Below are 22245 nucleotides of genomic sequence, written 5' to 3'. Positions count from 1 at the left end.
ACACTGCTCATCAAATACACCAACCCTGCCAAGAAGAGGCTATCGTTTCCATTTCACAGATGTTAAAAATTAAATTCAAAGAGGATGAGTGACCTGACTAAGAATACAAAATTAAGGGCAGGAATGAGATTTTAACTTAATTAAGCTGATCTGATTTCAACGCCCACAGCATTTCACACAGAGCCTCCCAGTCCTGAGCTCAGTGACCCCAGAGGCACAGGAGAACAGAAGAGAACAAAGAAAGCATACACAAGTCACCATTGATACTGTTGCTGCTCTCGTCACCCTGTTAAATGCATTTTGTGGCTGATGGTTCCAAGGCGCGGGAGGAGAGCTGCCAGAGGCCTAGGCAGAGATGTGAAGTATCAGTTACAGACCGTTAATCCTTGTTTTCTGGTTCCAGTTGTGGAAGAAAAACATGGAACTTTAAAAACGGCTTGAACTGTGTGGTTTTTGTGTTGGCTTCGTAACAAAAGAAACATTGAGTTGAAACCATAAAGCCTGTTGAAGATTTAGGTTTTATAAAGAATTTCGTTTAACTTTGCGACAAGATGAAAATAAAAATAAATATCAGGGCTTTTAAAAATATTTCTATCAATGTATATCAATCAAATTTTTTTTTCTTGGCATATGTTAGCTGAGATGGCATTGGTGCAGGTATGTTCACTTACAGACACCACTTTGCTTTCAGTATTAACTGATTATTTGTCTACAGCATTTTCCCCAATAAGACAAACTAAACAAATAAAAACTCACAAACACACACAAACAACCAAACCTCCAAGTGTAGTTTTCTGCATTGCCTATCATGTAGAAAATTGCTAAAAAGGAGTAGATTATCTCTTTTTTCACCTAGTCTCTCGAAATCAACCTATCTCTGCCAGTGCCTTCCTTGTTATTATAAGGACATCAATATTCTCTAGTACCCAAACTTGAAATTCTATAGTCATCTCTGACATTACTCTTCGCCTTTCCCAATTAAAAAACTCTAAATATTGCCTACATTTGTTTTGTTTTTCTCATTATTTTTGCCAGGATCTTGGTTTAAGATCTTTTCTTTTTAATATATATCTTTATTTTTTATTGTGCTTTATGATAAAGTTTACAGCTTAAGTTAGTTTCTCATACAAAAATTTATACACATATTGTGTGACCTTAGCTGAAATTCCTATAATGTGACAGCATACTCTCCCTTTCCACACCGGGTTTCCGGTGTCCATTCAACCAGTTCCTTTCCCTTTCTGACTTCTCATCCCGCCTCTGGACAGGAGCTATCCAATTCTTGTGAAGGGGATGCAGAACATTTTTTTAGTAAACTTTGTTATGCCAATGGACCTAGATGTCCCCTGAAACCATGATCTCCAAACCCCCTCCCCTGCTACTGTGTCCTTCAAAGTGTTTGGTTGTGTTCAGGAAACTTCTTAGATTTTGGTTTAGTCCAGTTGTGCTGACTTCCCCTGAATTGTGTGTTGTCCTTTGCTTCATCTAACACCCTCAACCTTTTCTTGAATTCTTATAACAGTGGTCTCATTCAATATTTGTCCTTTTGCGACTATTTCATTTAACGTAATGCCTTCCAGATTCATCCACATTGTGAGATATTTCACAAATTCATCATTGATCTTTATGGTTGCATAGTGTTCCATTGTATGAATGTACCATAATTTGTTTATCCATTTGTCCATTGATGGGCACCTAGGTTGTTTCCATCTTTTTGCTATTGTGAACAGTGCTGCAATGAACATCGGTGTGCATATATCTATCTGAGTGACTGCTCTTATTTCTCTAGATATATTCCAAGGAGTGGGATTGCTGGATCATATGGTACTTCTATTTCTAGCTTTTTAAGGAAGTGCCAACTCAATTGCCAAAGTGGTTGTATCATTTTATATTCCCATCAGCAGTGTATAGGTGTTCCAGTTTCTCCACAATCTATCCAACCTTTATTATTTTGTGTTTTTTGGCTTAGTGCCATCCTTGTTGGGGTGAGATACTATCTCATTGTAGTTTTGATCTGCATTTCTCTAATGGCAAATGATCATGAGCATTTTCTCATGTTAGCCGCCTGAATGTCTTCTTTGGTGATGTGCCTGTTCATATCCTTTGCTCATTTTTTAATTGGATTATTTGTCTTTTTGTTGTTGAACTTTTGCAGTATCTTGTAAATTTTAGAGATTAGACCCTGAAAGGATATGTTGTAGCCAAAATTTTTTTCTCAGTCTGTAGGTTGTCTTTTGACCCTTTTAGTGAAGTCTTTTGATGAGCGTAAGCATTTGATTTTTAGGAGGTGCCAGTTATCTAGTTTCTCTTCTGATGTTTGTGCGTAGTTATGTTTTATGTGCTGTTTATGCCTTAGCATTGTCTCTATTTTTTTCTTCCATGGTGTTTATCGTTTTAGATTTTATACCTAGGTCTTTGATCCAGTTTGAGTTGTTTTTTGTGTGCGTGGTGTGAGGTATGGGTCTTGTTTCTTTTTTTTTTTTTCCAAATGGATATCCAGCCATGCTAGTACCGTTTGTTAAAGAGACTGTCTTTTCCCCATTTAATGGACTTTGGTGGCTTTATCAAATATCAGCTGCTCATAGGTGGATGAATTGACATCTAGATTCTCAATTCTGTTCCATTGGTCTATGTATCTGTTGTTGTACCAGAACCAGGCTGTTTTAACTACTGTGGTAGTATAACAGGTCATAAAATCACATAGCGTGAGGCCTCCCACTTTGTTCTTCTTCAGTAATGTTTTACTTATGTAGGGCCCCCCTCCCTTCCATATGCAGTTGGTAATTTGTTTCTCCATCTCATTAAAAAATGTCATTAGAATTTGGATCAGGATTGCATTGTTTTTGTAGATCATTTTGGGTAGAATTGACATTTTCACAATGTTGAGTCTTCCTATCCATGAGCAAGGTATGTTTTTCTACTTATTCAGGTCTCTTGGTTTCTTGCAGTAGTATCTTGCAGTTTTCTTGGTACTGGTCTTTTAGTCTCTGGCTAGATTTATTCCTAAGTATTTTATCTTCTCGGGAGCTATTGTAAATGGTACTGATTTGGCAATTTCCTCTTCAAAGTTGTCTTTGTTGGTGTAGAGGAATCCAACTGATGTTTGTATGTTTATCTTGTATCCTGATACTTTGCTGAAGTCTTCTATTAGTTCCCGTAGCTCTCTTGTGGATTCTTTGGGGTTTTCTGTATAGAAGATCATATCATCTGCAAACAGATATTTTCACTTCTTCCTTACCAATTTGAATGGCTTTTATTTCTTTTTCTTGCCTAATTGCTCTTTCTAGGATGTCCAGCACAATGTCGAATAAGAGTGGTGATAACGGGCATCCTTGTCCAGTTCCTGTTCTCAAGGGGCATACTTTCAGACTCTCTCCATTTAGGATGATGTCGACTGTTCACTTTGTATAAAAGCCCTTTATTATGTTGATGAATTTCCCTTCTATTCCTATTTTGCTGAGAGTTTTTATCATGAATCGGTGTTGGACTTTTTCAAATGCCTTTTCTGCATCAATTGATAAGATCATGTGATTCTTATCTTTTGTTTTATTTATGCGATGGATTGCACTGATTGTTTTTCTAATGTTGAACCATCCCTGCATACCTGATATGAATCCCACTTGGTCATGGTAAATTTTTTTTTGATATGTTGTTGAATTCCATTCACCAGAATTTGGTTGAGGGTTTTTGTGTCTGTGACATGAGGGATATTGGTCTGCAGTTTTCTTTTTTTGTGCTGTCTTTACCTGGTATGGTATCAGGGTTATGCTGACTTTGTAGAATGAGTTCAGGAGTATTCCCTCCTTTTCTACACTCTGGAATACCTTAGTAGTAGTGGTGTTAACTCTTCTCTGAAAGTTTGGTAGAATTCTCCAGTGAAGCCATCAGGGCCAGGGCTTTTTTGTTGTTGTTGATGTTGGGAGTTTTTAAATTACCTCTTCAATGTCTTCTTTTATTATAGGTTTATTTAGTTGTTCTACCTCTGTTTGTGTTAGTTTAGGTAGGTTAATGTGTTTCTAGAAATTTGTCCTTTTCCTCTAGGTTTTCAGATTTGTTGGAGTACAATTTTTCATAGTATTCTGTTAACATTCTTTTTTCAGTTGTGTCTGCTGTGATAAAAAAATCACCATCTTATTTCTTATTTGGGTTATTTGCTTCGTCTCCTGTTTTTCTTTTGTCAGTATCATCAATGCTGTATTGAATGTGTTGATCTTTTCAAAGAACTAGCTTTTAGTCTTATTAACTCTTTCAATTCTTTCTCTATTCTTTATTTCATTTAATTCTGTTCTAATTTTTATTATTTGCTTTCTTCTGGTGTCCTAGGGCTTCTTTTTATTTGTTTGACTTGTAGAGTTAATGCTTTGATTTTGGCCCTTCTTTTTGGATGTGTGCATTTATTGCTATAAATTGACCTCTGAGCACTGCTTTTCCTTGTCCCAAAGGTTCTGGTAGGATGTGTTTTCATTCTCATTTGTTCTGTCAATTTCTTTATTCTGTTCTTAATTTCTTCTAAAACTCAGTAGTTTTTGAGCAAGGTGTTATTCAGTTTCCATGTATTTGGTTTTTTTTTTCCTGGCTTTTTCTGTGATTGATTTCTACTTTTATGGCTTTGTGGTCAGAAAAGATGCTTTGTAATATTTTGATGCTTTGGATTTTGTTAAGGCTTGCCTTGTGGTCTATTCTGGGGAATGTTCCATGTGTGCTGGAAAAGAAAGTATGCTTGACTGCTGTTGAGTGGAGTGTTCTGTATATGTCTATTAGGTCGAGTTTGTTGACTGTGGCATTTAGAACTGTGTCTTCATTGAGCTTCTTTCTGGATGTTCTGTCCTTTACTGAAGGTGGCATGTTGAAGTCTCCTGCTATTATTGTAGAGCTGTCTATTTCTCTTTTCAGGTCTATTAGAGTTTGTTTTACGTATTTTGGAGCCATGCCATTGGGTGTGTAAATACTTAGTAAGGTTATGTTCCTCTGGTGTATTGACCCTTTTTTCATTATATAGTGTCCTTCCATATACTTCGTGGTAGATTTTACTTTAAAGTCTATTTTGTCAGAGATTAATATTGCCACTCCTGCTCTTTTTTGCTTGCTGTTTGCTTGGTATATATGTTTTCCGTCCCATTGAGTTTTACTTTGTTTGTGTCTTTAAGTCTAAGGTATATATCTTGTAGGCAACATATAGATTGCATTTTTTATCCATTCTGCCTCTATCTCTTTATTGGTGCATTTAGTGCATTTACATTCTGCGTAATTATGGATAGGTACGATTTTAGTGCTGTCATATTGCTGTATTTTTTTATTGTGTTGTTGACTGTTTCTTTTTTCCCCTTTTCTGTGCTGAGTTGTTTTTCTCATGTATTTTCTTTTCATCATTTTCATTGTAGTTGATTTTGTATTTGCTGAATCTTTACGTTTTTCTTGTTTTTTATTTTGATGTGTAGGATCGTTAGTTTCCTTTGTGGTTACCTTAATGTTTTTCGAAGTTTATACCAATCTTTTACTTCTTGATATTGCCTTGACTTCCTCTCCATATGAAAGTTCTATGAGTACATTATTTATTCCCTTTTCTTTTGTTTGTTTTAATGTTGTCATTGATATTATTGATATCCCTGTTTCCCTATTTTCAGTATTTTAACTTTGATTTATTTTTGTGACTTCCCTGTCTGGGTTGATATCTGATAGTTCTGTCCTGTGTTCTAGTCTAGGGTTGTTATTCAATCTTATTCATTTTCTAACTAGAGGACTCCCTTTAGTGTTGCTTGTAATTTTGGTTTGGTTTTTACAAATTCCCTAAACTTCTGTTTATCTGGAAATACCCTACATTCACCATCATATTTGAAAGAGAGTTTTGTGAGTATATAATTCTTGACTGGCAATTTTTTTTCCTTCAAGGGTTTATGTATGTCACCCCATTGCCTTTTTGCCTGCATGATTTCTGCTGAGTAGTCAGAGCTTAGTCTTACTGACTGTCCTTTGTAGATGACTTTGTATTTATCCCTAAAACCAAAAAAAATCAAACCTGTTGCCATCGAGTCAATTCTGACTCATAGCGACCCTATAGGACAGATTAGAACTGCCCTATAGAGTTTCCAAGGAGCGTCTGGCAGATTTGAACTGCCGACCTTTAAGTTAGCAGCTGTAGCACTTAAGCACTATGGCACCAGAGTTTCCCATTTATCCCTAGCTGTTCTTAAAATTCTCTTTATCTTTGCTTTTGGCAAGCTTGATTATAATATGTCTTGGTGACTTTCTTTTGGGATCTATCCTGCATGGGGTTCGATGAGCTTCTTGGATAAGTATCATCTCATCTTTCATGATATCAGGGAAGTTTTCTGACCACAAATCTTCAGCAGTTCTCTCTGTATTTTCTTTTATTGCCCCTCCATCCTGGTACTCCAATCACTTGTAGGTTATTCCTCTTGATAGAGTCCCACATAATTCTTAAGGTTTCTTCATTTTTCTAAATTTTTATGTGATTTTTCCTAAAATAAATTGGTGTCACGTGCTTTATCTTCAATCTAACTAATTTTGACTTCTATTACCTCAATTCTGTTCCTATGATTTTCTATTGAGTTGTCTGATTTTGAAATTTTATTGTTAATCTTTTGGATTTCTGTTTGCTTTTTCTCTGTGAATTCTTGCTGCCTGTTAAATTTGTCATTATGCTCTTCTTGTATAGCCCTCTTAAGTTCTTCTGTTGCTTTGCCTGTGTGTTTCTTGGCTTGGTCTGTGTTTTGCCTCATCTCCTTCCTGATCTCTTGAAGAGCTCTGTATAGTAATCTTTTGAATTCTACCTAAAGTAACTGCAAGAATTTATCTTCCTCTGGGATGTTTCTTGGTTCTTTGTTTTGGTGGCTTGCTGAAGCCATCATGGTTTGCCTTTTTATGTGATTTGATGTTGACTGTTATCTGCAGCCATCAATAAGTTATTATTTTTTTAATGTTTGCTTATTGCGCCCTAGCTTCTTGTTTTGTTTTATTTTGATTTGCCCAAATAGGCTGTTTTTGTGAGCTACTTTGATTATTGGTGTCTTTGAAGCTTTCATGCCCTATCACTAGGTGGTTGTGTGACCCCAGGAGTCCATTTGTTTTTCTTGTGTGGATTCAGCTCAGGTCATCGGTCATGGAGAGTGTGGTGCAGGCTCTAGCCTACAGTTCTAGACAGGCAAGAGTGATTGGTATAGGCACAGATATCTGGTTGCTGTAGGGGGCCATGTCCTGAGCACAGCAGGGGGCTGACGGCTGCCCCTGAGTGCCTAGGTGGAAGGAGTGTCCCCGTTTCCTGGAGTGCATAGGTGGGTGGGTTTTGCAGCCAGAATATGGGCACCCAATGCTTGGCTATAAGGACTGGGAGGCACCACTTATGGTCAGATCACCTGTCATGTGAGGTTAGGTGGAGTGGGTGGAGCCACCAGTCCTCAGGCTGCTGATGTGGGTAGGTGAGGACCCTACTTAATTGGCAGGACAGTGTCAAATGTCACAAATCTGCCACCCCCCCCCCTTAGCTGTTACAGTTGAAAATAGGCTTCAGGTATAAACCCTGTTGTAATGTGCTTATAAGGGCCTATGCTGTTGAAATGGGCCCACACAAGTCCACGCAGGGGTAAAAGGTATTCAAAGTCCATGGACTGCTTATGCCTGTGCCTAGGCAATGGGGCTGTGCCTGCCTTGAGTTCCTGGCTTAGGGAAGCTGGCAGATTATTTTTTCTTCGTTGTTAGTTCGTTTCCTCTCCAAAGCCAGGAGAATGGCTAGGGGACATGACGGGTCCTATTTCTGGCCCAGGGGGCATGGCAGTCACTGAAGCTGAACCAGTACCCAAGGCAGAGCAGAAAGGGGGCACATAAATGGGAGAGAGTTACTTCCCAGACAACTGAAGGGTTTTTGTTATTCTGCATGGTACTTTAGACGCTTATACTTATCTTTTGCCTATTCAGCACCATTTCTCCATGGTTCCAGAGGCTTGAGTAGACTCTCTGCCTCTTGGGTTCTCTCCATGTGGAAAAAGTGTCCAGAGCACTACTGCTTTCCTCAGCCTGCACATGCCACCAATGCAGCCTGCAGGGTGCCGGCCAGGTCAGGTCTGGCAAATTCTCACTGATTCTGAACTCTCTCTCTGTCCCCCTGCCACTCAGTCCAACTCCTCAACTTTTTCTTTGGTGTTCAGGGCTCCCAGATTGTCATATAGCATCAATTCACTCGTTTTTTTTGGGTCTTTGCTGTAATAGGGACCATAGGAAGTATCTGAGTACTCTGCTATCTTGGGCCCACCTCCTTGGCTTAAGATTGCTTTGATGTGAATTATAAGCTTTAGAAGCTTTTTAACTGCAAATATTTGTTAATTTTTCCCAACGGGTTTTTGCCATAAACTTATTTATTTTAATTTTGTCCTAGAACATCATCATTTGCTATTCTGGAGCTATTCTATCTCATTTTCTAACTTCTAGTTGTTTCTAACTTAATTTTCAACATCCACTCTCAACTATCTGTTATACCTCCTTTGCTTCAGTACTTTGATGATATAAATTTTTGTCTTAAATCTAATCTAGGAGGATGCTAGAGGAGAGACTATTTAGGCAAACTTAAGTACAGTGCCAGGGGAAGTAGGAAAACTTAACCGTACAATAATACCCTGTATTTCTCTGCATCAGTGTATGATAATTTTGTCCATTCCCAGAGTGGATAATGGTGTGCAATGATCACAAAGTTAAATAGCTTTCTCCTTCAAGGCTTTTTGAGCTGAAACTATATAGCTTCAGACTTTTAGACTTGATTGCTCAGTAAGAATTGCCTGCAGAAATTTAGATTTAAAAGAAGTACCCCAAAGGAAGTATTCGCTTTGCATTATTCCTTATATCCTTCACCAGCAAATCAAGAAGTGCATTTCCTTCAGCAGAACACATACCAAAATCAAGAACAAAAAGGAATTTTATTTACTAGAACACAGCTTATAGGTGAGATCAAAAACTAAAAAGAAAGGACTGAAGGACCACAACCACCACAACCTCTACCAGACTGAGCCCAGAACAAGTAGACGGTGCCTGGTTACCATCACCGAGTCCGCTGGCAGGGTTCATAATAGAGGGTCCTGGACAGAGTGCAGAAAAAATATAGAACAAAATTCAAATTTCAAAAAAAAAAAAAATCAATCTTGCTTGTCTGACAGAGACTGGAGAAACCTGAAGAGTATGGCTCCCAGATACCCTTTTAACTGAATACAGAAGTCACTCCTGAGGTTCACTCTACAACCAAAGATTAGAGAGGTCTATAGGTCCAAAAATAACATATGTGAGAGATGTGTTTTGTAGTTTAGTCATGTATGGGAGACTAATGGGCACACCAGCCCAAAAGCAAAGACAAGAAGGCAGGAAGGGGCAGGAAAACTGGATGAATGGAAACAAGGAACCTGGGGTGGAGAAAAGGAGAGTGTTGACACATCACTGGGTTGGCAACCAATGTCAGCAAACAATTTGTGTATTAACTGTTTAACGAGAAACTAATTCACTTGGTAAACTTTTCACCTAAATCACAATTAAAAAAAAAAAAAACTAAAAAGGAATTTTATTTCTTAGGACATAGCTTATTGGTGAGATAGCTGGGTTATTTGGAAAAATGAAGCTGTGACTATATGATATCACAACATACTGTTTGAAAATTGAAGAAAAATACTATTCACTTCCTATTCAATTTTTTAATTGCAGAGCTCAGCATGCATGTTAAAATTATTAGTTATTAGAATAATTAATTATTAGAATTGATGGAATTAATGTAGTTATCAGTGGTTTACTTTTTCTCATGACAATTGTTACTAAAGTAGTGGAACATCTTGCAACGGATGGCGCCTTAAAATTTGGAAATTATAGTACTTATAGAATTGAACTTGACAGCAACAGGTTTGGTTCAGTATTTTTTTAGAGGATGGTTAATTACAATTTTGATGATTTTTTTCCCTGACTAAATGTCTTTTGTCATTGTTGTTATACTGAGTGAGTTGTTTGGATATTTTGGCATTCCAACAAGAAAGGAAGACAGAAGAATTGATGCAATCAAACTGTGGTGTTGGAGAAGAATATTGACTATACTGTGGACTGCCAGAAGAACAAACAGATCAGTCTTAGAAGAAATACAACCAGAATGCTCCTTAGATGTGAGAATGGTGAGACACATCATCAGGAAAAACCAATCACTAGAAAAGGACATCATGTTTGCTAAAATAGAGGGTCAGCAGAAAATGAGGGAAATTGCCAGTGAGATGGACTGACACAATAGCCTCAACAATGGATTAAAATACATCAACAGTCATGAAGATGGTGCAGGACCAGGCAACATTTTGTTCTGTTATACATAATAAGGTCAGTGTGAGTCAGAGCTGACTCTAAGCCAGCTAACAGCAACTTCATTAGCCTTAATGGATCACTGCTTTATTTATAAATGCTTGCTTGTTCAGGTTTCTCTTCTTTCTGCAAAGATTAATGTTTGTTTTAGGGTAAATGAAAAGGGGAAGAATGTGAGTACTGTTGTGTTGACTTTTAATATATCACTTGTAGCTTTTCACCTTGTAATACTAAGCAGCATGGTGTATGCTTGTCTCAGAATAATAAAACAGATAAATGTACTCTGTTTTGAGATTCTTTTTTCTGCTACATTTTTTCTAAAGGAAGTACAGAGTCTGAAGGATGTGCCAAATTGTTGGAAATATGTATGGCTTAATATATACGATCAAAACAAAAATCAGAAATTAGAGACTCAATGTCTGGGTTCTGAAATTGTTTCTTTGGTGGACTCTTATAAAATGATTTAGACCTACTCCTCACTTATTGACTATCTTGCTATCCAACATTTCACATTTACAATAGTAAAAAATCTACCATCTATTTTGTGCATTAACGATGTACATCTGGCAGTATTGAACACTGAGGAGTGAGGCAAGGGTAACACTGGCTGTGATAGTTAAGGTTTGTATCAACTTATCTGGACCGTGATTATCAGTGGTTTGGTGGTTATGTAATGATGTAATTTGGCAGTTATATGATGTAGTCATTCTCCATTTTGTGATCTGATGTGGTCATCCTCCATTTTTACATAATTCCAATTTTTGCACAATAACCTTATCTTTGGAGCCTAATCAAATTAGTAAGTGAGGAATAGGCATAATATATAGTTTTTTTTTTTGGTTATATGTAGACAAAATAAAATATGTTGGAAAAAAACCCTATGGTTAATCCAGTATAGCATTTTTATTTTGTTCCTGATGATAAAAAGAAACTGGAAATAAAATTAGAGAAATTGCTAACTTAGCTTATTTTTAATTAAAAAATTAATGTTTATAATTTTTTGTTGAGGAAAATGATAAATACCAAAAATAGAGAAGGCTATGAAATACATTTTAGCTTGAAAATTGTCCAGCTGTGGTCTATTTATTATAACTCTCAAATATAGTAGAATGCCTGGAAAGATGGAAAATGTCTTATGATACCTGAAAAATTCCACTGAACTATTATATTAGAGCAAAACTAGTTCAAAATAGTTGACTTGCTGTTGAAGACAGAAGCCCACACCCCATAATATACTGGCAAACATCTGGGTCACAGTTGTTATAAATCATACCCAAAGAATAGCTATGTTTTAGTAAAACCTACTCTTCCTGGACAGTAGTTCTAACACAAGCACTTTAATACAATCATGCTAAATGTAGTTGTTTTAGCTTGAGGGTATAATGCTTAGTTGTTGTATTAAATACAATAAGAAAAATACATGCTTTCCTCCTGGAGCTATAGATATTTAAAATATTTCAATTTACTGATGAATGATTGTGTTTAAATCTCAAGTAAACATTTAAATTTCTAAATTAAATATATTTCTCAATGTCAGAAATCATCAAACAAACAGATATGCATTGTTACCTAGAGGTAGATAAAGACCAAATATGCATATTAGTCAAGTAATCCATGCAGTTATACTATATGTGTAAAGTTGGTGATAATTTATCAAGGACTAGGATGTTAAACTGATTAATTTTAAGTACGGGAATGGCTGTAGGAAGAAAGGTCAGTAAAAAAAAAAAAATTAGATAATCTGTTCTCTCTGAAGGATTATATTAGTGCAACACACAGTTTATCATTTTAATAAGAAATTTACTGAGCAAGGCATTAGAGCACTGTGTTCATCTGGAGCCTGAGCCTTCTACTTAGGGAATCTTGCAGATGACAGGTGTGCTGCTGGGTCTGATCTCCCTGTGGTTTAGGGATGTGTGAAGAGATCAGATCAAGCTTAACTCATTTTTGCTTCTTAGTGAGTGCAAACTTCAGTTTTTTGCATTTCCCCTTTGCAATTTTTGTTTAAAGAAAATTAAGATTGTCATTGCCACCAACTTTAGTCTTATTCAAAGTAATTATAGGCAAACAGTTATGGGCTTACTGTTCTAGACATATTTTACTGTTAAAAATTCTTTAGAAAATCATATTAAAAACTAAAGTTTACCCATATACTACATATATTTATTTCTATTATCATTTGAGTTAAAAGCATAATACTTTAGGAAATAATATTGCTGTAAGTCATTGCAAAGGAAAGTAAGTTTACTTCATGTTTCTTAAAAGAAAATCTGAAACAACCTATAAGGGCAGAAGAGTGTCAAGAATTTTGCAATACTTGGCACCCCTCAGTCTCCAAACAATGTCTCGGCCAAACCACATTTTGGGCCCTTTTTTACTTTTGCATGGCAGAGGCACTGCAGCAATTCCTTCTTCCCAGTAACAGCACCCTTCTGAAGTTTGGCTCAGGAGTAAGAAACAGTTTTCTTAATTTGCTCTTTTGGTACTCTCAAATGCAAACACATAGGGCTTATTTTAGTTTTATTCATTTCTGTAGAATAATAAAGAGTAATGTGAAAGGACAAAGAATTACAGAATCTTACAATCTCTTTTTTAAAGTAATGGTCCTCATGTAATAGGTGATTTTTATCCTGAGTCCTTTCTGAGATAGAAAATAAGTTGTCTCTAATTTATGAGTATGGACTCATCAACGTCCTTTATCTAAGACATCCAACTCATACCAATGATTTGCTCATAAAGAAGACTGTTTCCTAATTTAAGCTGAAATCAGGCCTAAAGATGCAGTTAAGAGTGCTGGCTTTAATAATATCGGAGGCCAAAACCAAAACCAAACCTATTGCCATTAAGTTTATTCCGATCCATAACAACCCTATAGGATAGAGTACAACTGCTGCATAGGATTTCCAAGGAGCAGCTGGTGGATTTGAACTGCTGACCTTTTGGTTAGCAGCCATAGCTCTTAACCACCAGATGACTTGAAAACTGTAACACTACATACACCTAGAAATGTCAAGTGTAGCATGCATTCATTTAAATGTCAGGCTTATCTTAAAGAAGAGAAATCCCTGGGTGATAGAAACAAAGATGTTATAGAAAAATAGAACAGAACGTATAACTATTAGAGTTAGAGAGTAAAAAAATATGGAATAAATGAGAGAAGGAGAAAAGGTAAGAGAAGGTCGAGAAGTGGTATAATGGACACAAGCATAGGGGTTCCCAACAGAAACAATTTAAAATTAATTTAGAAGAACATTTCTACAAACAAGATGACAAAGGATTCTCACAGAAAAATCAAGCCCACCTCATGATAAAAATAATTATTAAAAACACATAGAAAAGCATCCACCATATATGTGAATCAGCAGACACCACAAATATTAGAATTAAAACCTCAAAACTTAGAATAAAATTCTGAATAACAAAAGTAAAATGAATGCCAAAAACTATGGCAGCCATCCTTCAAAATATTCCCCGAAGATCCTCACCACCTGGTATTTGCACTCTGTGTGCCAGTCCCTGCCCACGTTGTAACCATCAGGATACTGGGGCAATGAAAGTGTGATTTCTAAAGCTAGATTTTTCTATCTTCTCTTGGATCACTGTCTCATGACAAAAAGACATTCAAGCAGCTATATGTAGAAAGTCCAGGAACTGAGGCCTTCAGCCAACAGCCAGCACTAACTTGCCAGGCATGTGAGTGAGACACTTTGGATGCAGATTCTCCAACCTAAGTCAAGCCTTAGAATGACATATTGACTCTGAGCCAGGACCACCAAGTTAAGCCTCTTCTGAATTCCAGACTCCAGAAACTGTATGAGGTATAAGTGTTTATTATTTTAAAATGCTAAGATTGGGGCAATTTGTTATTCAACAACATAAAACTCATACAAAAGTTATTAAAATTATTAAAGAAGGATCCCATGTTCTAAGAAAATAGCATGGAATTGTTTAAAAAAATAGACAAAATTGAAAATGAAGTCAAATTGGCCTTCTAGAAATTAGGAACAAAATTAAAAATGGGATAAATTAAATAGCAAAAGACAACATCACTAATGCAACTAATAAACTGGTAATCACTATAAGGAAATTTCAAAGAGAGTAGCATTTAGATATACCCAGTGCATTTTTTGGGGGGAGAGGTAGATTTACTTGGAGGATACATTATGAAAGCTGATGGAGTTCCAGAAAGGGAATAAAAAAGAATGAGTTAGAGACAGTTTTTAAAGGTATACTGGCTGTGAATTAACATAAGATACAGATTTAAGAACCCTAGTGAACTCCATACAAAATATCATAATAAGAGGAAAGCCACATCTTTAGTCATTGAAATGACTTAGAAAGACAACAAAGACAAAAGAAGATATATTAAAAACTATCAGAAATGAAAAAAGAACCACTATTAGACTGGTAGCTGACTTCCTGACAGCAATAATAGGAGCCAGAAAACAGTAGAATCTTATCTTCAAAGTTTTGAGGAATAATAATTGTTATCCTAAAGTTCTAAGTTCAGTAAAGTAAAACTATCTTTCAGAAATGAGTGTGGAAAAAAAATAAATAAGTTCAGATAATAGCATTCACAAAGAAAAAATGATGTTACTACACCAGATCCTGGTCAACTAAATTATGCAGATGTGCACCTTAAAAAGAAACAAAATGAGCTCGATAAGGGCTTATAAGCAAAATGAAACAGAGAAAGAGAAACAGTAAGAGACATGTACAAAACAAACAAATAAACAAAACCCAAATAGAATCAAATGAAAACAACATTAATGGTAGAATGGATAAATAACATGTTATACCATGTGTCGTTGTTATCTAGAGCTGCTGTAACAGAAATACCACAAGCAAACGCTTTAACAAAGAGAAATGTATTCTCTCACAGTCTATTGGGTACAAGTCCAAATTCAGGGCATCGGCTTGGAAGGCTTTCCTTCTCTGTTGTCTCCGGAGGAAGGTCCTTGTCATCAATCTTCCCCTGGTTGAGGAGTTTCTCAGGTGTAGGGACCCCGGTCCAAAGGAAGCGCTCTGCTCCCAGTGCAGATTAACAAGCCATCTTTGTTGTCATACCCAGTGCCGTCGAGTTGATTCCGACTCATAGCGACTCTATAGGACAGAGTAGAACTGCCCCATAGAGTTTCCAAGGAGCACCTGGCGGATTAGAACTGCCGACCCTTTGGTTAGCAGCCGTAGCACTTAACCACTACGCCACCAGGGTTTCCAAATTAACACAATGTTCAGAGAAAAAGCAAAGTGCAGATTATATAGAGAATGGTTCAATTTATCTGAAGGTCAAAGACTAAATAACTACTTTTTATGAAGCACTTATATTGTACTTACATAGTCACTATTCTAAGAATTTTACAATGTTAACTCATTTAACCATATAGTAACCTAATGAAATAGGTACTATATATACTATGGTGTTAGATATACATGCAAATGAAAAGAATGATAAAAACGAATGAAATGAAGAAAATACAGAATTCAGCACTAAACTGGGCAATGAGGGTATGGAATCAGCGAGGCAAAATTTGGAGTTTCAAAACTCTCCATGGTTGTTTATTTCATAAGCTAGGTGATAGGTGTATGGCTATTTTTTTTTTTACTATTATTCTTTTAACCAGATATATATTTTATATTCATTCTTATATATGCATAATACCTTTTGTAATTAAAATGTAAAAGAATAACTGGGAAGATTTGTGTTGCTCAATAGATTGAGATCAAAAATTGGTCATTCATATAAAAAATTAAATTGGAGTCTTATAACAAGCAATACATAATAGTAACGTCTAGATGGACGAAAGACCTAAATGTGAGAAAGTAAAACTATCAAAATTTTATAAAAATGATAGAGGATACCTATGATGTTGGAATAGATGAAGATTTTTCATTTCCAGTAAAACCTTAAAGCACAAACCATAAAGGAAGCGATAAATTAGAAGACATGAAAATCTTTTATTTTGAGGAACAACCTAGATGCCCATCAACAGATAAATGGATAATCAAAATGTGGTACATACACACAACGGAGTATTATGCAATGATAAAGAACAGCAATGAGCCTGTGAAGCATCTCATTACATGGATGAACTGGAGGACATTATGCTGAGTGAAATAAGTCAATTACAAAAGGACAAATATTGTATGAAACCACTACTAGTAAAAACTCATGTAAAGGTTTACACACAAAAAGAAACAATGTCTGATGATTCCGAGGGAGGGGAGGGATGGGGGTGGAAAAATACTTAATAGACAATGGATAAGTGGAACTTTGGTGAATGGTAAGGCAGTACACAATATTGGGGAAGCCAGCACAAGTTGTACAAGGCAAGGTCATGGAAACTCCATAGACACATGCAAACTCTCTGAGGGACCAAATTGCTGGGCTGAGGGCTGTGGGGACCATGGTCTCAGGGAATGTCTAGCTCAATTGGCATAACATAGTTTATAAAGAAAATGTTCTACATTCTATTTTGCTGAGTCGAGTCTGGGGCCTTAAAAGCCTGTGAGAGGCCATCTAGGTTACTCCTCTGGTCTCACCCCTTAGGGAGCAAGGAATAATGAAGAAAAGTAAAGATATAAGGAAAAAAAAAAAAGATTAGTCTAAAGGACTAATAGACCACATCTACCACAGCCTCCACCAGATCGAGTCCAGTACAACTAGATGGTACCTGGCTACCACCACTGACTGCTCTGACAGGGGTCACAATAGAGGGTCTGGGACAGAGCTTGAGAAAAATGTAGAACAAAATTCTAACTCAAAAAGAAAGACCAGTCACGCTGGCCTGACAGAGAGTGGAGAAACCTGAGAGTATGGTCTCAGGACACCCTTTCAGCTCAGTAATGAAGTCACTCCTGAGGTTCACCCTTCAGCCAAAGATTGGACAGGTCTGTAAAACAAAACGAGACTAAAGAGGCGCACCAGCCCAGGGGCAAGGACTAGAAGGCAGGAGGGAACAGGAAAGCTGGTAATAGATTACCCAAGGTTGAGAAGGGAGAGTGTTGACGTGTCATAAAACAATGTGTACTAACTGTTTAATGAGAAACTAGTTTGTTATGTAGACCTTTACCTAAAGTACAATAAAAAAAAAAATCTTTTATTTTGAAAGGCACTGTACAAAATAAATAGACATGTCAGAGACTGGAAAAGGATATTTGCCACCCAGAAGTTGAGTAACTTAGACGTGGCTCTATCCAACGCGAGAAGGTGGACTCTCTGACCGGCTGGGGCTTATCTTTTTTGGACTGTTATAATTAATTTCCTGCTTTGTGGTAGAAAATATTTCTTTTTTTCTCCAAACCAGCTCCTCCTCTTATATATCCTATCTTAGAGAATGGCACAATCACCCATTTATCAGTCCAATTCAGAACTCTGAAGTCAGTCTTATCTCTCTTGTGACAGAATACTTTTTCCTTGGTCCTTGTCTTTCTTTCCATATAGATTGAGCTGCAGTAGCCTAATATTTCTGGCCTCTCTTCAACCTCTTATTTATTCCTCCCCAGGAAAAGAAGAGCAAAGATGTGTTGAAGAGGTTGGAAGGATAACCTGATCATGCATTTCTTTTTGGAGCTAGCTAGCTTTTTAGCTGTAGATGCACTGTAATTCACAGTGGGATCCTTCTGCTTCCACACAGGGAGGCCTGGCATTTTCCAGCAAACATAACTTAGAGGGTTTGTTTACTTCTGAATTTGGAGACCTCTTGCCTACAGACACCCAAACCAAATCTATTGCCATCGTTCGGACTTAACAGCGACTCTATAGGACAGAGTAGAACTGCCCCATAGGGTTTCCAAGGCCGCAAATCTGTATGGAAGCAGAATGCCACATCTTTCTCGCAGTAGGTTCTAATCACTGACCTTTTGGTTAGCAGTGGAGCACTTAACCACTGTGCCACCAGGGATTTTTGCCTATAGATATGGGTTGTTTTGTCCATCAGCTTTAACTGTTAAAAGTTTATATTTTGATTTAATATCTGCCATACATTTCAGTTTTAGTTCTTAATTGCTTCAGAAGTTGGGCTATTTATTAGACTCCTCTCACATTCCCCATAGTGCCCAAATCCACAGACATCTAGATACTAGATATTGAATATTGCTCATGTCTTTGCCCTGCCCTCCAAACCATCTCTGCTCTGGGTTGTAAGTGGCCAAGAATATTAAAAAAAAAAGAAGAAGAAAAAGAGCCTAACTGGTCTCTTCTCCACGTCAGAGCCACCTCCGATACAGCTTCCGCACCACTACCGGGATGTTTCTTGAGGTGGAGATTTTATCATGTCTTGGCATTTCTCCACAGCTGTTAGTTTTTATCTGAAACTCCTTTGTTGTTCTCATCTGGCCCTTTATGATCTGGTAATCATCTCCCTTCCAGTTCCATATCCAGTGACTCCAACAAATGCATTCTTACTATATTATACAGGGAGCCCTGGTGGTACAGTGGTGAAAAAATTGGCCTTCTTCATGCCAAATGCTCATGGTATTACCAAAATGTATTCCTCTGCCTTCACACAAGCTTTTCTCATTTCTCCAACTAGCCAGCAACTAATCATCCTTTAAAACTTAAAACTTAGTTTAAATATCACCTTGCCAGGAAGCCTTCCCTGACTCCCATCTGATATAACCTTTTTTTGTGTTCTTTAATACACTGCGCAAGCTTTCGTTCATTCATCTAATTCATCTATTCATTCATTCACTCTGTTATCATTCCTTCTTTCCTTCCATCTATTCTTCCATTCATTCACTTGTCAATAATCATGTGCCTACCATGTACCATGTTTGCAAAGTATGCTGTGGAGACAGGGGTAAATGGATTGATATCATTCTTGTTCCCATAGATTATAATCTTTATCAGAGACCTATCATACAGGACTGTAATGAAAGTATTTATCTGACTGCCGTGTCCACTAGCCTATAAACTATTTATGGCAGAGATGGTGTATTTGGCTTTAGATCCAAGCCACCTATCATGTTCATGAAACATGGATGTTATTAATAAATATATATCAATTCACTTAATGTATAAATTCTTGAATTTGTATAAATTTTTCCCAGCTTCTATAATTTCAAAAATTATAGTCTTCATTGTTCAAGTACTTCTAGATGATTGCCTCTGGTTCGGATACCTCCTGCAACCTTAAATCTTGAATAGGTAAAACAAAAATTAGGAGATGTTTCAAATTTGAATTTGCTGTAGCAGTGGAAACGCAAAGTTTATTTACCCAGTGGACTAAAAGGTTTAATCAAATCTTGACTCTGGCCCCTAATGCCAGCATCTGGAGCTATTTTGCTTCCTGCTGATCTTCCAACTCTGCTCTTTGGCCTTTCATTTATTCAGTGAGCTCTGGATAGCTTTTTGGCAATTTTTATCTGTACCTCCCCCTATTTTTTAATTAGATATCCAGAGGTATTTGCTATTTCTTAAGATCAAGAACCCTAATTTATATGCTTACATAAAGGTGTTAAACATATTAACAAATACTATCAAGCACTCTTTATAAGGTTGAATAGTAAGCGTGTTTAGAAAAGTTCCATTGTGTAAAATCTCTAAAGAAATGGAAAATCTATTAAAAGATGCCTGTGTATTATTTCCTTTTAAGGTAATTTGCCAGTGGACCTTCCAACTCCACCAGAAACTTCCATCCCAGTGACATTATCTCCACACAACTGCACAGACCATGAATTTGCCTGCAGGTCCAATGGTCACTGTGTTGAAAAAATTCAGAAATGTGATTTTAGACATGACTGCCCTGACAAATCAGATGAATCATCCTGTGGTAGGTGAATTTCTAAATTACGTATTAAATGCAGTAGTAAAATAGATAAGAATATACTAGTATAATATCTAAGTAGCATGGCCTAGTTAGAAATGTTCACCTCGGCTTAGAGCAATTTCTTAACATAAGAGCTATTTGTATAGAAGATTAAAGAATCAGCATGTATTCTACTGTCATGCCCAAAAAGAGGTAAATGGTTTTGGATTAATGTTTTGGATTAAAAACAATTCTATGCATTACAGAAAGTTGATAGGTTGGGAAAATGAGTCTGGAGTGTGACTCAGAATAGTCTGCAGACTGTGCTGCTGGAAGATAAGTGCAGTGGTTAAGAGATCGGCTGCTAACCAAAAGGTTGGCAGTTTAGATCCACGAGCTGCTCCTTGGAATCCCTGCGGGGCTGTTCTACTCTCTCTTACAGGGTCGCTATGAGTCAAAATCGATTCAATGGCAATGGGTATAATTGATCTAACGTATGCAAGGTAAAGACAGTTCTTTGACCCAATCAGATGTTGCTTAATTATAAAGTATAAATAAATATTTAGATCAATTATAAAAATATGCTAAACAAATCAATTGAGCTATTAATATATGTGAATAAATACTCTATTCTCCTTTTTCTAAACAGTTCATCACTAAAACTTCTAGGACCATTTTGAATCCATTGATAGGAATTTTGAACTCTTTTGCTCAGCATTGTAATACCTGCAAGTTGGAAAAATTTGTTCAAATTTTGCCATTGCCTAAATGCACATATACAATGAATGTGATGTCAAATATGTAGAGTTCATGAGAAAGCCTTTTCTAATGTAGATGGGACTTTAAATACCTGAGACCTGGTGAAAGATGGTTTTCATTTATTGGCACTTTTCTGATCTACTGTTTTTCCTAAATGAATTGAAGGCAAATTATTTAACTCAAAAGTGAACTTCACAAGCAAAGATTGTCTATGAGAGGAGAACAATTAATCTATGTTTGAATGGGTGAAACACCAGATGAGAAGGAATAAACACTGTGTAGTTGTTTTTCCCTTCCCTGTGGCTTTGAGACTCTCCCTTTGTCACTGAATAGATAACCTGTATTCAGCAGCATCTGGATTTGCTGTACTCTATTTCTCAAGTGTCTTGATAATATCATGGGTCCAAAACTTACTGATAATGCAGAGAGTATAGTGGAACTCTTACCTATCTTATATCAGTTTTGCGAAGGAATTCTTAGGGCTTAAAACACCATGTAAGTTTGTATTCTATTCTTTTAACACAGGATGGGGGGAGCTTCTTAATGTACATATACAACATAAATTAACTAACTGATCTAAACTAAAAAATAAAATAAAAGTTGATACAGACTCACTCTGAGTGAGATGGGACAGTAATTAATTGAAGTTAGTTGGAAATTCTGCTGCTTATCACAGATGGAGGCTAGGGCAATGGAAGATGTGGTATTTCTAGTTTTTCATGGAAGACAATAAGGTTATTCAATAATCTTATGTTTTTGAATCATTTCAAATCATTTCTTAAAATTGTATAATTTTTATCTTTTTAGCGATATGAGGAATACTATCATACTGAATTCTAAATCTCTTCACAAAGATAAATATAATTATATAATTGATATTAATATCGATTATATAATTATGTATTTATCTCTGTGAAGATTAAATAACACACCGGAACGTCATGATTAAAAAGCACTTTCTCTGAGGGAACATATCCTCTAATTTTACATTAAGGCATGAACCAAAGGCTCTAAAGGTGGTAGTATTATGCCTTCATTATTTGTCACTTGGAAACCCTGATGGCATAGTGGTTAAGTGCTACGGCTGCTAACCAAAAGGCTGGCAGTTCAAATCCACCAGACGCTCCTTGGAAACTCTATGGGGCAGTTCTACTCTGTCCTGCAGGGTCGCTATGAATTGGAATCAATTTGATGGCAATGGGCTTGGTTTCTTGTGTGTCCCTAGGAGGAACACCAGCAACTCTATAATATGCAAAAAAACTCACTGAATCTTTTTTTCATTGTTCTTTAATTCAACGAGTGGAAGATTTAAGACATACAGACATGAACATAGAGAGAGAGCAAACTCACGAAACATTTTCACATACAACCAACCTGTGTGTTTCCAAACTTACTGGGCTTATAATTT

General features: G+C 36.6%; 1 protein-coding gene across 1 annotated transcript in view; it reads left to right on the top strand.

Moving 5' to 3' along the window:
- MALRD1 (MAM and LDL receptor class A domain containing 1) overlaps window positions 1-22245 on the top strand; it is a 958969-nt gene that overhangs the window by 304821 nt on the left and 631903 nt on the right. The window contains exon 20 of the mRNA XM_049881884.1: window positions 19926-20102. Within this exon, the coding sequence (XP_049737841.1) occupies window positions 19926-20102 (177 nt within the window). The remainder of the gene's footprint in view (window positions 1-19925; window positions 20103-22245) is intronic.

The sequence above is a fragment of the Elephas maximus genome, chromosome 4 (genome assembly GCF_024166365.1).
Source record: "Elephas maximus indicus isolate mEleMax1 chromosome 4, mEleMax1 primary haplotype, whole genome shotgun sequence".
Classification (NCBI taxonomy): Eukaryota; Metazoa; Chordata; class Mammalia; order Proboscidea; family Elephantidae; genus Elephas; species Elephas maximus.
This window is presented reverse-complemented; position numbering and strand designations above follow the sequence as displayed.